Source organism: Sceloporus undulatus, chromosome 6, assembly GCF_019175285.1.
Source record: "Sceloporus undulatus isolate JIND9_A2432 ecotype Alabama chromosome 6, SceUnd_v1.1, whole genome shotgun sequence".
In the NCBI taxonomy this organism is placed as follows: domain Eukaryota; kingdom Metazoa; phylum Chordata; class Lepidosauria; order Squamata; family Phrynosomatidae; genus Sceloporus; species Sceloporus undulatus.
The window spans coordinates 7,183,584-7,197,311 of record NC_056527.1 but is presented as its reverse complement, the minus strand read 5'-3'; the positions used below and the strand labels follow the sequence as shown (position 1 = coordinate 7,197,311).

At 40.1% G+C, this 13,728-nt stretch overlaps 1 protein-coding gene across 2 annotated transcripts in view; it reads right to left on the bottom strand.

The window, feature by feature from the left end:
* Positions 1 to 1,636: 1,636 nt before the first annotated feature.
* Positions 1,637 to 13,728, bottom strand: part of CTDSPL (CTD small phosphatase like) — an 82,924-nt gene continuing 70,832 nt past the window's right edge. For both annotated transcript variants that reach the window (XM_042476364.1, XM_042476363.1), the window contains 3 exons: positions 12,684 to 12,776; positions 6,757 to 6,942; positions 1,637 to 5,047 (listed from right to left, as the gene is read on the bottom strand). In XM_042476364.1, the coding sequence (XP_042332298.1) occupies positions 4,922 to 5,047; positions 6,757 to 6,942; positions 12,684 to 12,776 (405 nt within the window). In that variant the 3' untranslated portion in view covers positions 1,637 to 4,921. The remainder of the gene's footprint in view (positions 5,048 to 6,756; positions 6,943 to 12,683; positions 12,777 to 13,728) is intronic.

Sequence of the window (13,728 nt, the reverse complement as noted above, 5' to 3'; positions counted from 1 at the left end):
GCACACTAATAGAGGGATGGAAATTCTCCATGCGCAAGCACTGCATCCACAGATTGATTTGTGTCCCTTTTATTTCCCCTCAGTCCCACCCCCTCCAAACCCAACATACAAGTGACAACAGAACTTCGGGTCAGGCAACACCTGAGTGACTAACATGACTGTTGAGTTTATACACTGGGGCTAATTTCTGCATTAAATAGAGATTAAAGCACATTTAAAGCATCCTGCAAATGAAGCAAAAAAGGCGAGTAATTACGCAAATGATTATCACACGCAATTGTGCAAATAAAGTGACATCAGGAATGCATTGTTGCTGAAATCCTGAAAGTAAAACAATGCATGTTAATGCTTCTTTGTGACCACTTTAATGGCAGATTTTGTGCGACATTGTGTGAAATCATTTTGTGTAATTACATGATTTTTCCAGGATATTCACGGGATAAATCCCTGATCTCCTTTGTGTGATAAACTCCTATGTCTGAATCTGGTATTATTAAAATACTGTACTCTATCTTTCCTTGGTATATTCGTTTGCAGAGGAACTTGAGAGAATGAAGCTTGCCATTTGAGTGCTTGGTAAAGGCACAGAGCCACATGGCAGAACTAGACATAATAGGTTCAGTGTCATGGCATCAAGCAAGAAATCCTACCTGCTTTGTTAAACCACAGGATAAGAATGAGAAAAACTTTAAAAAAATGGTGCTCCCATCAATCAGAAATGATATCAAGTTTGGAACTCTGATGCCTACAAAATACAAGAATCGTGAACCTATTTTTACAAACCCCATATAATCTCTGAGCCAAAATTTAGAAAACCCACTATTTTGGACTGCAAATCTCAGAATCCACTACCGAGCCAGTGCTGGATGGGGACGTCTGAGAATTAAAGTTCAAAAAGGTCACCTTTCAAAGCTTAGTGAAATGCCATCAGCTCTGCCACACCTAAGCAAGTGTGCTTTGTTGGCTATCATGTGGAGCAGAGTCCAGCCATACATACAGGTTGCAATCTGACATCAGATGTGTGCTGCCATGTCTTGTCTGCAGCAAAGAGCTTCTTCAGGACTCTAAAATAAGGGAGGCCAAAGTGTGCCCAACCATTTACCATAGTGGGTTTTTTTAAATGATGGATCATTTTCTGGCATTCTGAAGTTGGTTATGTTGTTGAACCAATCATGAGCTTTCTGAGACTGAGTCTGTGACTTACCCAAAGTCACACAGTGGGTTTCCAAGGTTGAGTGCGGATTCACACTTTGGTCTCCAGAGTCACAGTCCAACTCTCTCTCTCTCTCTCTCTCTCTCTCTCTCTCTCTCTCTATATATATATATATATATAGTGGGGAGGAGGGCTCTTAAACAAGTTATCACCTTCTGCAATATATAAGAATACTAGGCAATAAGTCTGAGTTGCCAGGCAAATACTACAGCCCTCCCACGTTTTATCTTCCATGAAAATAAACTGAACAGTCACAAATTGAGTTGAGGTTCATGAAAAATACCAGTGACAAATTAAGGGCACTAGCCCTTAAGGTGCCATGACACTGTTATAATATGTGTGTGTTTGTGTGCCTTCATGTTGCCTGTCAACTTACGGTGACCCCATGAATTTCCTAAGTTCTTTTTTAGTGAAGGAATACTCAGAGGAGTATTTTTTTGCCAATTCCTTCCTCTGAAATATAGCCTACAGCACATGCCACTATTTTTCCAGAATTTAGTAGATTTCAAAGTCCCAGCGTTATTTTCAGGTTCTTAAAACTAGAGCTAAAAAGAGAAGTTCTATTGTCCATTGTATGTGGATTCCACAACGTTACAAGACACTTTTAATAATCAACATTCATTCACAGACATTTAAGGCAACTGGTTAGAGATAAAATCACTGATTTTATAAAAAGTGAACATTGAATGAAAATGGTCTGCATTATGTACAAACAGATCTCATAAAACTGTCAGAAGGTCACACCACACTAGAAAGGGCAAGATGATATTAACTGGCAGTTGGGAAGATCGAGAGAGTTAATACAAGAAGAACCCCCTGTGGTTTTCTTCTACTTAATTCCAACTATTCCCATCATACTTGCCCTCACTACAACCTGAATACTTTCCCTGCAGACTGTATTTGAGGCTCACAAGGCCAGAAACACAGTGGAAAAATACTGCTCAGAGAACATGCTTTGGCAGTAGAACTGTTTCATTATTTTGAATTGAAATACAAAATCAGGAGAATATTTTGAATGACAGAAAGCTTCATGGACTAACCAGAATCCATACTTTAAACAAAAGTTAAAAAGGAAAAAAAAATGCCCCAGTAGTTGGGTATTTTCCATGTTGCCAAATTCCTGGCAGACAACACATACAGTACTAAAGGGAATAACCTCCCATGGTCAAGCAAGGTGTAGTTGGTGAACAGGTGGGAGATTGTTTTGGGACAAATAGGTCTGTACTGCTTATACAACACTGCAAGAGCTCTGGAAACACTGGGCAAAACTGCAGGATGGTGGCTTTCCCCAGCCTCATGTTCCTGATATATGCTGGACTGCAACTCCCATAATCCTACAGATAGCAGAGTTGTGGAATTTTGGGGGATTATAGTCCAATACGTTTCAAAGGTATAGGTTGGGGACGGCTGTACTATGGAGTGATGTCTGTTTTCTACTGTGCCTGTGGTAACCTATTACAGCCTTCTCCAACCCTGTGGCCAGGCCGGCTGGGGATGATGGGAGCTGTACTCCAGTACATCCAGATGGCACCAAGTTGGGGAAGGCTGACCTTTTCCATGCCCATGGAGGCTGGACTGTTTCTTTGTTTTTTTTTATGAATTAATGGGTTCAAGCTGCTGCTTAGATGTTTTTAGCTGAGGATTAGAAATCCATTCCAGCTCCTTGAGGTTCCTACTGGCCATATTCCGGTAAAGGCAAGGAGTGGCAACAAGCCAGTTTCAGCATTTGACAGTTTGCTGGGTTGAGCACCAAACATTTTTGGACAATTCCTGTCCAACATGGCTAAATTTGAGCAACTATGATTTCCACTGGTGCAAAGGGAAGAGAGAGAAGAAAGAGAGATTAAAAGAGCCAAAAAGGGATTGTGCTACTGTGTGTGCCCTCTTAGCTTCATGCGGTCCAAAAAGAGTAAAAAAGGGTGAAGGATATAGATGTTTTTGATAGCATCAGTTTTCCTACCACTGACAAACTCTTGACATTCCTTACTCTGAATCAATTGGCAAAGGATGGGAGGGCAAGGTTAAATATAAAAAGCATGAAGCCCCAAGCAAGAGAACAATTTGAGAGTATTCATGCAAACTGTCAATGGAGTGATTTTAACACTTGGACAATTCTCAACAAAACATTTTTCACAGAGAATTTCAGTTTTAATAATCTCAGCACTTCTGTTAAGGGTGAACAATCCCATACTTGGTCTGAGAGATGCTACAAAATCTTTCACTCATAGGACACTTAAGAATCATTGCTCCTAACCCCCTCCCCTTAAAATAAGGAAGCATAAAAGGAAGGAAATATTTTTTAAAAATCACAATGAAGGACTAAGAACAGGGCACACAAGCCCATTTTTTAAAAGTAAATTTGTGGGTTGTACTTGATTGTGTCAGCCAATATATGTTAAAGGGCTTTGAACACAAAGCTGGCACATTTATCTGTTGCCCATATTTTGCAGCTTTTCAACAAAGGTTTCAGTAGCACAGGCACAGTGGCGAAGAACAGTATAACAGCCGGGGTTCAGTTTCATTCGGGTGAGCCTTTTGTAGCAGCAGTTGAGAAAATACACAGGGCACAATAAAATTGGGATCTGTCTCCTGTGTGTGCCCCGTTGCTAGGAATGAGAGGCGTGCTCCTGGTTTATATCCCACTCCTTTCATAAGGGTTGGGGGGGATATATTCTGCAAACAGCTTGATGCACATCTTTGTGTATGGAAAGAATTCAAGCTTCATAAATAAACCTTCAATAATTTATATCAGTATCTCATCACCAACAACAGAAATACCTGTTATTTGTGCGTTAGCAAAGACCATAGAAGACCCTTCTGGAAGGCGCTGAGGAATTACTTGCCACTGTGTGTATATTCCATTCCATGTCAGCATATTCAGATACACTCTAAACTATGTGCAAAACATGCCCCAGATTTTTAAGACAGTTATGTCACTGACATATATATTACCCAGTTGACTTCAGTATACCTGCTCCTATACTCCTGAACCTTTCAAGCCTGACCCAAGCTTGTAGCCCGTATGACTCTAAAGATATAATCTTAGAGACAGAACTCCCATCCCTGTTTCCAATGCTCTGTTTTCCATCCACGTAATACGGTTCTTCTTCTTTTTCTCTTCTTCTTCAAGCGTTTAAACAATACAAGACTAAAAGATGCCTGGAAATATGTCTCCTACAAAAATGATTTTTTTTCCTTTAAATCTTAAAACAACATTTGAAAAAGGCACTTTATCATGGAAGAAAGAAAGTTCAGAGTCAGGTCAACTGCTCTATAAGCAGGATGGAGTGGGGGAAATGGTCTGCATAGCGGGATGGAATGGGTTGAGTAAGGAAGGGGGAACAAGGGTCAAGTCCACGTGCTGAAACAACATCAAGCTTTAAATATATATTTTTGGCATGTTTTTAAGAAAAAATGCAGGATCTGTAAAACGTGTCCATTTATGAAATTCATTAAAACAGTTCCATTCAAAATAGCTTCGTTTTAATTTTTTTTTCTTTTTAAAAAAAGTAGTTTATCACCTTACGGCATCAGTATTCCCATGATTTTAGTAGCATCAGTTCACGATTGTCCTTCATGTACAGCATTGCAAGAGGAAGATCGAGAGCGTTTATCACTCTTGAGAAAAACAGCCTCTTTTAGATGCTGTGTGATTATGAATGTCTCCCAGAGTGGCTGCAGTCAATCAGTGCTTTTAGGCTTCAAAGGCTACCTGTTGCAGAGTTTATGAAGCATAGTGTAGACCTCCTCCTCTTTGCTTAGTCCTTCAAAGAATGGAAGAAGGTCTAACAATTCGGTGTCTGTCATGTCATCAAACCAGGACTGCACAGGCACCTAGAACAAACAGAAAAAAGTTAGCATTATCTCATTTTAAAAAAAACAACAACTTTGTTCAAAGGAAAATGTCTCACTTGTACACTTGTACTTATGCACTTACAGCCTGGTTGGGCAACTGAAGAGCAGGTGGTGCTCTATTTTCACCACAGTGACCTTGTGGGCCACATCAACATGTTTCAGATGAACCAGAAGGGATGTCATGTCACTTCCGGTTGTCATTATGGACAACTTTCAGCCTTTAAATATTTTAAAAGTTGCTTGGGAAATTAATTGGGGGCTCGAAGGTGGGAGAAGCAAACTGCCACATTTGCAGCTTGTTGGGGTTGCATTGAATGGTTGGGGGAAAATATTACCAGAAAATCAGCAGGATTTTTTAAGGGATGGGAGGTTCATGGGCCACAAAAGTGGTGCTTGGAGGCAACATCAAATGGAGATGCAGGCAACACTTTACCCATCTTCTTACAACCAAAGGAGTAAATAAATATAAACATGAAGCAGTGGTGTCACTAGGGAGGTGCTGCCCACATCGGGTGACAGCTCAGAAGAGGGTGATAAGGGCAGAGCGCACCCCTCCTGACCTTGCCATGGCAGTGCTGGTCTCCCCATGAGGAAGTCGCTCCCACCATAGTGAAGGAGAAGGCCAAGTGTGCTTTTTTTGCCTGGCCCCCTAGCAGCCTCCTCACTCCCTACATTGGGTGACACCAGGGGTGGGAATGCCACTGTTGTGAAGTAAGATATCAACACAAACCCTGTAGTTCTGGTACTTCAATAAGTGGCCATATTGCTCACATCAGACCTGCTAGTTCGTTCCAGCAAATACAGCTAATTGTATGATGGTGAGAAGAAGCTGAGCTTGTCTATTTCCTACGCCTCCACCTTCCATGTCATGAGGTTTCATTCACAGCTCCAAGAACTGAACATTTGGTACCTTATGTAAGATACGACTAGATGCTGTATAGCTGAACAGCTGCTCCAAGAGTTCAAAAAATCCCTGCTTTCATTAAAGCAGAATAATCTCTAAGCCTTATGAGGAGGTAATGTTTGAAATACCAGGGACCTGTGATACTGCTTGTGTGACCCTCCGTTTTCCTGTTCTAATGGGGCAAATCATAGATGTAGTCATGGTTGTTGCAAAATTTCAGGTCTCTAATCACCAACAAGACAAGGCTTGGTTTGGTGGCTGGCATGTGGGTTGAGAAAGGGAGCAACACACAAGTTTCTCCTCCTATCTACAATACCTGAGTGCCTCCTTCCACTCAGCCTTATTTATTTATTTAAATATCTGACAGGCGCAAGATTCTGTAAGATATTGGAAGCTAAGAGGGTCCAGTCCTGATGAACACTTGGATGGTAGACTGCTAATGAATACTACATCTCAAATGAGTTAATTTTCTTCCTACCAACTTTATTCACTATCCAGCTCTCACATCTGTACGTGGTGATGGAGAATACAATGAGTTGGACAATTATCACTTTAGTGTTCAGTTGTGCCCTGAACAAAACCTATTTCACTAGTCACCATTTTGGCCTCTTTGGAACAAACTCAGAACTAAAATGCATGGAACTGTTGCCAAAATAGGCATTTTATGCAACTCATGTTTCAATGGTGAACGTTACTGCTACATTTCCTACTAGAACAGACTATTATATCCCAAAAGGCAGCCAATGCCTAACTAAATAAATCTAGAAATACTACAGCTACTTACTGCATTTTCTGGATGGAAGATGTAAGATGCAGGGGAGTTATCCACTATAATAACCTTGCTCAACTCTCGCCCAAGTCGACTTAGATCCTTCACGTAATTTCCTCTGTGGAAAACGCAGGATTCTCTGAAGAGCCGAGCCCGGAACACACCCCAGCGATCCAACAAGTCTGCCACTGGGTCTGCATACTTTGATTTAAAAAAAAGGTTACAGGATTAAGATATAATTGACATTTTCTCCTTGTAAAATGGAGCCTCCAGACTAAAGTACGGTATTACTGGCAAAGCTATAGTGAGAATTTTTTTAAGCACCTGCACAGTTTGCGACACAGAACATGCCAGAACTCCAATAGGAATGGGAGGCCTTACTGCCCTTCCCCCTCCATAAGGAGTGGTTTTTGGCATTTTTCACATGAACAAAACAGGCAGGGTGAGCTCCTCCCTGAATTGCTATACTTCCCCAGGTGCTGCAGAGTCTCTTCAGTACAATGCTCTTCTAATTAGCAAGGAAAGTCATTGGAATATGTGACTGGCGCTTTTAAGAGTTGACACAGGCAACAATCCAGTTCTCTTACAATTTGGAAATTACTTAAGGAGTTTTATGCCTCACCTGAGCCTGTTAACACATGAGGATATTCACAAGTACGATCTGACTATGATTAGAATCACGTGTACAAGCCAAGCATGACAAGTATTTAAAATGTATTTCTGAAAAAATGTCTATTTCAACATAGTTAATTGCAGGGTTTGATTATGACACAGGATCAAGAATAAAGATTATTTCTAACTCCATGTTGCTAGCACAACATGTGTGAAAAAGCCTTTGTTGAAAGGATTCCCCTAAAGGATATAGATGGGCCTACCTGAAAATGCATATGGATCTTTCAGGACTTCCATGGCCAGAGATTAGAGGCTCTATCTGCATTCTTTCCTTTAATAAAATAATATTGGGAGGCACTGCAATGGACACATGGATCACAGATCCCACCATTAATCCCTTGCACTGGAGTATTCCTTTTTCATGGTGGGAATCAGGGAGCCCTCTAGATGTTGTTAGACTGCAAGCCCCAGTAGCCCTAGGCAGTGTAGCCAATGGTGAGGGATGCTGGATATTGTAGTTCAACATCTGCAGGGCCACATAATTTTCAATCCTGCGTTTTATCACAAACTATTTTTAGTGTCTTTAACTTTTGTATATTTTATTGGTAACATGCTTACTGTCTATCTGCTTTTTCTTTTCTTCTTTTTAGAAACAGGCATTCAAAAACATGAAACATATAAATCACAAAATGGTAATTATCTCCAGTTAAAAGGGAAACGTTAACCTCTCCCCAAGACTGTAGATACTCTCTGCCAGTAAGAGAAGGCAATGCTGGTCTAGACAGACAGCCTCACTCCATATAAGGCCACTCCTTATCTCTTATTTCACAATCATTCTTGGAGAAAGAAAATGCATAATCCAGAATCATCACTTAATATTTGCCTAATTACTTATTTCTCAGAGAACACATTGGCTATGACCAAAGAACTATGAAAGCTATGGAGTTTTTGCAGCCCCTAACTATTTTTCAAAAACAATAATTGGACATGAACTGAAGGGTGAACCCTGTTTTAGGAAGTCCAAAGACCCCTTGAGTTCATGGAACTGGTTTGGATCTTTGGATTCTGGCTACTGATGCTAAAACTCAGACCAACTGATAAAGGATGTGTGTGTGTCTCACAAATTACTGAAGAAACATCGTTATGAGTAAATAACAACCTCTGTATCAGTTCTGAACTACAAGTCAGCCCTCTGTATCCACAGTTTCAACTATTCACTGCTTGAAAATATATTTAAAGAAAACATTCCAAAAAGCAAACCTTGCTTTTGTCATTTTATATAAGGGAAACCATTTAACTATACATAAAAAAAAATAGCTAGGGAGAAACTAACAATATAATAACACTCTATTATAACAATGTCCCAAAAAATGAAACCACAACTCAACAATTGTCAACAATGACCATATTATTATGTAAATAACCACACAATAGTAATACTATAAAACACAGGATGCATAATATAAAGTACTGTAGACAACTATATATTTCAAATCATATATATATATATATATATATGGATATAATATGGATAACAAGGTATTTTGTACTTTGCATATCATGGGACTTGAGTAAATAGAAATGTTGGTATCCATGGGGGGTCCTGGAACTAAATCCCAGTGGATACGAGGGTCATACTGTATTCAGAAGCAAGTCTGGTTGCAAAGGCAATGGTCAGAGAGGGCAATATGGTCTAGTTCATGATCTGATTTCTTTGAGATGCCACACTGAAGTCCGTGATTTGAAAAGATGTGTGAAGGTCTCTTTTGTTAGACACACAAATGCATGGAAAGAGGTGGAAAAGCTATTAAAAATGTACCTGCCTTGTATGTCCTACTACTCCATCAAATGAAGCTATGAAGTAGAGCCCAAAGAGATCAAAGGTAAAACTACTGGATTAAGTACTGGCTGGTCATAACAAAACTTTCACAATAATTAAATGATTTAATTAAGAGTGCTGAGGAATGAGAGCTTTGCTGTTGAATTTGACCACATACTTGGTTTTTTTGCAAGAGGCAGAATTACTTCCCACAGTCCAATATGAAGTCTGTTTAAACATAATCAGTAATAAATAAAGACACTGCAGAAATAATCCAGTTTAAGACCGCTTTAACTGCCCTGGCTCAGTGAAGAGAATTCTTGAACTGTAGTTTGGGGAGACATTTAGCCTTCTCTGTCAGAGAACTCTGGTGCCATAATAAACTACAATTCCCAGCATTCCCTAGCACTGAGCCAGGACAGTTAAAGCAGTCTCAAAGTGGATTATTTCTGCAGTGTGTTTTGGACCTAAGCTGCCTTAGCCAAGACCTTATTGCTTGAGTCTTGGGTTCAAGGTTCTTAACAGCTTGAACTGGGCTCAGAATAGAGGCTCTGAATCTATACATTGGTAATCTGAAATGTACTCTGAATTTTTACTATTAATCTCACATGACTGATGTGTTTGTTATGCAGATGAGGAGGTGTGATATTTCTACTGAGTGGGACTTTCCAAATGGCTCTTGAATAATCTTGACAGTGAAGATGTATTTTAATATCTACTGTACATCCAGCACAATTAGACTCAAAGCATCAAGTTGCAGCATAAAGCACATAAAATATACAAAACTCAACATCACATTACAAACTCAGCAAATTGCATAGTTAATAGCCATCTCTTATATTAGTGTCAAAGGTTTTCCTAGGGAAAAAAGTATCAATCAGTTTCAAACAGATGCTTGAACAGGGGCTTTCACAAAGAAAAATATGCTATACGAACCTGGAGTTGGTCAGCTCTCTAGAACTTATGGAAAACAACATTAATTCTGGGCTGAACTTGGTGAAAGATATTGGCTGACTGATTTAACAGAAATTCCACCCCTAGGCCCACGTAAGGGCTCTATCAAACTAGAAAGGACAGGCTGCATACCTGTAACTGTAGTTCTTCAAGTAGTCATCTGTGAAGTCACACAAATGAGTTATCCTGGGCCTGTGAAGTGCATCTTTTGTAACCTTCTAAAGTGTTTTGCCAGTAGCCCAGTGTTAGCACACCCTGCATACCTTGTGTTATTTTGGGGTACAAATATTTTGTTGTATTTTGTTATAATAGCAGTTACATAGAGGCCCCATCAGCATGATCTTGGAAAGGTCATAATGGCCTTTGCAAAGCCAAGGAAACTTCTCAAGAGTGGTCACATATGACCTGAAGGCATGTGGAAAGGACCGATATAACTTAATGGGTGTAAGTATTGCTTCTTCCCAACCCCCTGCCATGTGCATTTCCTCTTGACAGTCAAAGACAAAGAGGTCAGTCAGCCTAAAGCAGTAAGCCAATCTCGCTGCTAGCCTCCATGGTATTCCTCAACACCTCATCTTGTCCCACACTTCCTGGACTTGTCCTGATTTTATCACTGCTTGATTAAATCAATGTTACCACCATCAACTAAAAATATTTCTTTTGTAACTCTGAAGTTAAAACCATCAACCAGCTGGGAATAAATAAATCCCATTGTTTCTGGGATTCCTGGAAAATCCACCCAACCGCCTCAAGACCTGTAAGTATGCCCACTTAGGCATTCCCATTTTGGTTCAGTTGGAATCAGGCAGAAACTCTGTCAGATACAAGCTTGCCCCCCCCCCCCAGTACTACTGCCTGTGCCACACAGCAGCAGACTGAATCTCATTGAACTTCCAGCCATTCCATTGTTGGACCCTGACTTATGGAACTGGTAAAGTATTGCCTATTTTAAATATTTTAATTTGCTGTCTGCTACCACCTTTTATATCTTTCTTGTGTACAAGAGCACTTTGAATGTGTATTAATTACCCTATTTATAAATACACCAAACTAATTTGGAACCTGCCTCTGGAGTTCTTTGAGTTTGGAACCAATATACATATGCTAAAGGTCCTGGTTAGAGTTACCTTGGTCCTCTCCCTACTCCCTATTGAGAAAAATTAATTTCCCCATTGAATTCAATCTGTGGGTGCCCTACCAGGACCCTAGTTTTTTGGGTAACACTCATAAGACAGAGGACTTCCTGATGAAACTGCTAGTTCCTTTTGTCTGCTGCTGCAGCAGCACTGATAGCATGTAGGTTCCAAAAGATATGCTGCACAGGTGCAGGATAAACCATTTGTGTGGGTTACAGTAACAATGAAGAAGAAGCCCAGTTCTATTTGTTAACAGAGGTACACCTAACTTTTCCCATTCTCCAGTGCCATAAAGTTTGCAAATGTCTGACTTCCTTCTCTACCACGGAAAAAGATCAGATTCATTTTTGCTGCTACACCACTACAGACACCACTGAAAACATCACAAGACTAACACAACCAACTCTACTATGGAGCTTGCTACACACACACCACTATTTCTACAAAGCCTCTACAAAACAGAACAGAGTACACAAAATATCCATTCTGCTTTTCGTATTCCACACCACCACACATACAGGTATAAACCTCAAGCTTTACAAGCACTGTTTACAAAACTGTGCCTGCCATGTGTTTAGGTACATTCTGTACTCTTTAACCACTTCAAAACTACCAGTTGCCTGTACCAACGTTGGACTGAAATGGATATATCTGTGCCCAGCTTTCGGATATGACTTTATGTAATAAGCTATTTACTCCATCCCTTTTCTCCAGCCTGCCCTCCCTCCACATAACCATGGTAACTAAAAAAAGCCTTTCATATTGGCATCTTGAGCAATACATGGAGGCTACATTATGAGACAAGCCCATATGTGATATTGTTACCATGGAAACACTTACCCACACACTAGTAGACAAAAGTACATGCTGCCAGATAAAGAAGCAGAAGAAAAGGGGGGAAGATCAAGATAATTATTTTTCTCCTTGTTTGATACTTCATGCAAAGGAAGTCCAACCTAAAAATGGCCCTTGAAGAAGACTTTAGGCATCATAAGAGAGAGAGAGAGAGAGAAAGAAAGAGCTGGGTGGAAGAGTGCCTAGATGGGCAACACATCTGTTCAGTACTGAGCAGTTCTAGATCACAATCCTTTGGTTCATTCTTTATGGCTCTTCTGAATCCCTGGGTACTTGCATTTTAGATTCTGAGAATGACCCTCATCAGAGCTGAGACAAATTACTTTTTTGGGAATACAGAACCATCTGACTGGTGGAGCTGTACTCAAAAAACAAACAAACAAACAAGGAAATTTTTCCAAGGCATGACTCTCACAAAGGAGATATCCTTCATATTACATAAGTCACAAAGCTGTTTTACAATCCCAGAATCACTTGGTAACTTGCAAGGTTCATTCTAGGCAATTTCAGGGTACCTGAAAGGAGATAAAACAGCAAGATGCAGAGAGAAAGACTATGTGATTTACCTTTGCTAGACTGGCTGTAAACAGCACACATTCAAAAAGCTCTCCCATCCTCTGAAGAAATTCATCCACATGCGGCCGTTTTAATACATAAACCTAGACGTAGGAAAGATGGAAAAATATCAGAAGCTGAGACTCAGGAATATGTGGCAAGCACTGTGGTAAACCTGTAAACTGTGACTATGAATTATAAGCCAGTAGGGAAAAGATGCTGATCAAAAAAGAGGTCCAAAAGAGGTCACTGTAATTCAAACGCTGGAGAATCCATAGGTAAGTAAAGCTTAGAATGCTTATAAGATAGGTAAATAGAGTAGAAATGATTAGTGACACCAACCACAAGGACAAAATTAGGTTTTTTCTTCCATTCTTAAATGAGGAATACATTTTTAATTAAACAAAAGAAGTTAGCTTTCCATGATCAGAGAACATTTCTTGACAGCCAATCAGCAGGGCAGAAAAACCTGTTTTAAAATGAATGCACAGGTAAATTGAACAAACAAGAAAATCCAAATAAGATAGGAACACAGTATTCAACATGGGTCTCTCCTAAGAATGGCCATTTACTATGACAGAAAAGACAAGATAAGGCAAAACAAGAAAAAGAACAGATGGAAGTAAGAAAGGCCAGTCCTTTAAATGTTGTGGACAGCAACTGAGGGGCAAAACCACCCCATACAGAAATTGTTGTGAAACCTTTATAGCAAATACAAGTGCTACAAAAATCCTTATTAGGGCCAAAAACAGATGGAAGTAAAGGGGCAACTTAATCCTGTCCCTTTGTGCACTGGACTGGAGCAGCAGCAACTGCACTCCATGCTCCCAATGTGGCATTTTCCAAGCACAAAAAGAAGCAACAATAAGTATCTCCTTTTTGCACTGGAAAAAAGGTGTCTTTGCTGCTGTGGCAGTGGTTTTTCCAGGTTTTGGCAGCGTGTGGCGTCTAAATGTTCCACAGCCAAAACACTGTTGTCATGTGGTAGCTCAGCGCGACTTCACAGTGTGTCCCCGGCATCTTAGGGATGTGCGTTGTGCATACGCCACATGCCCA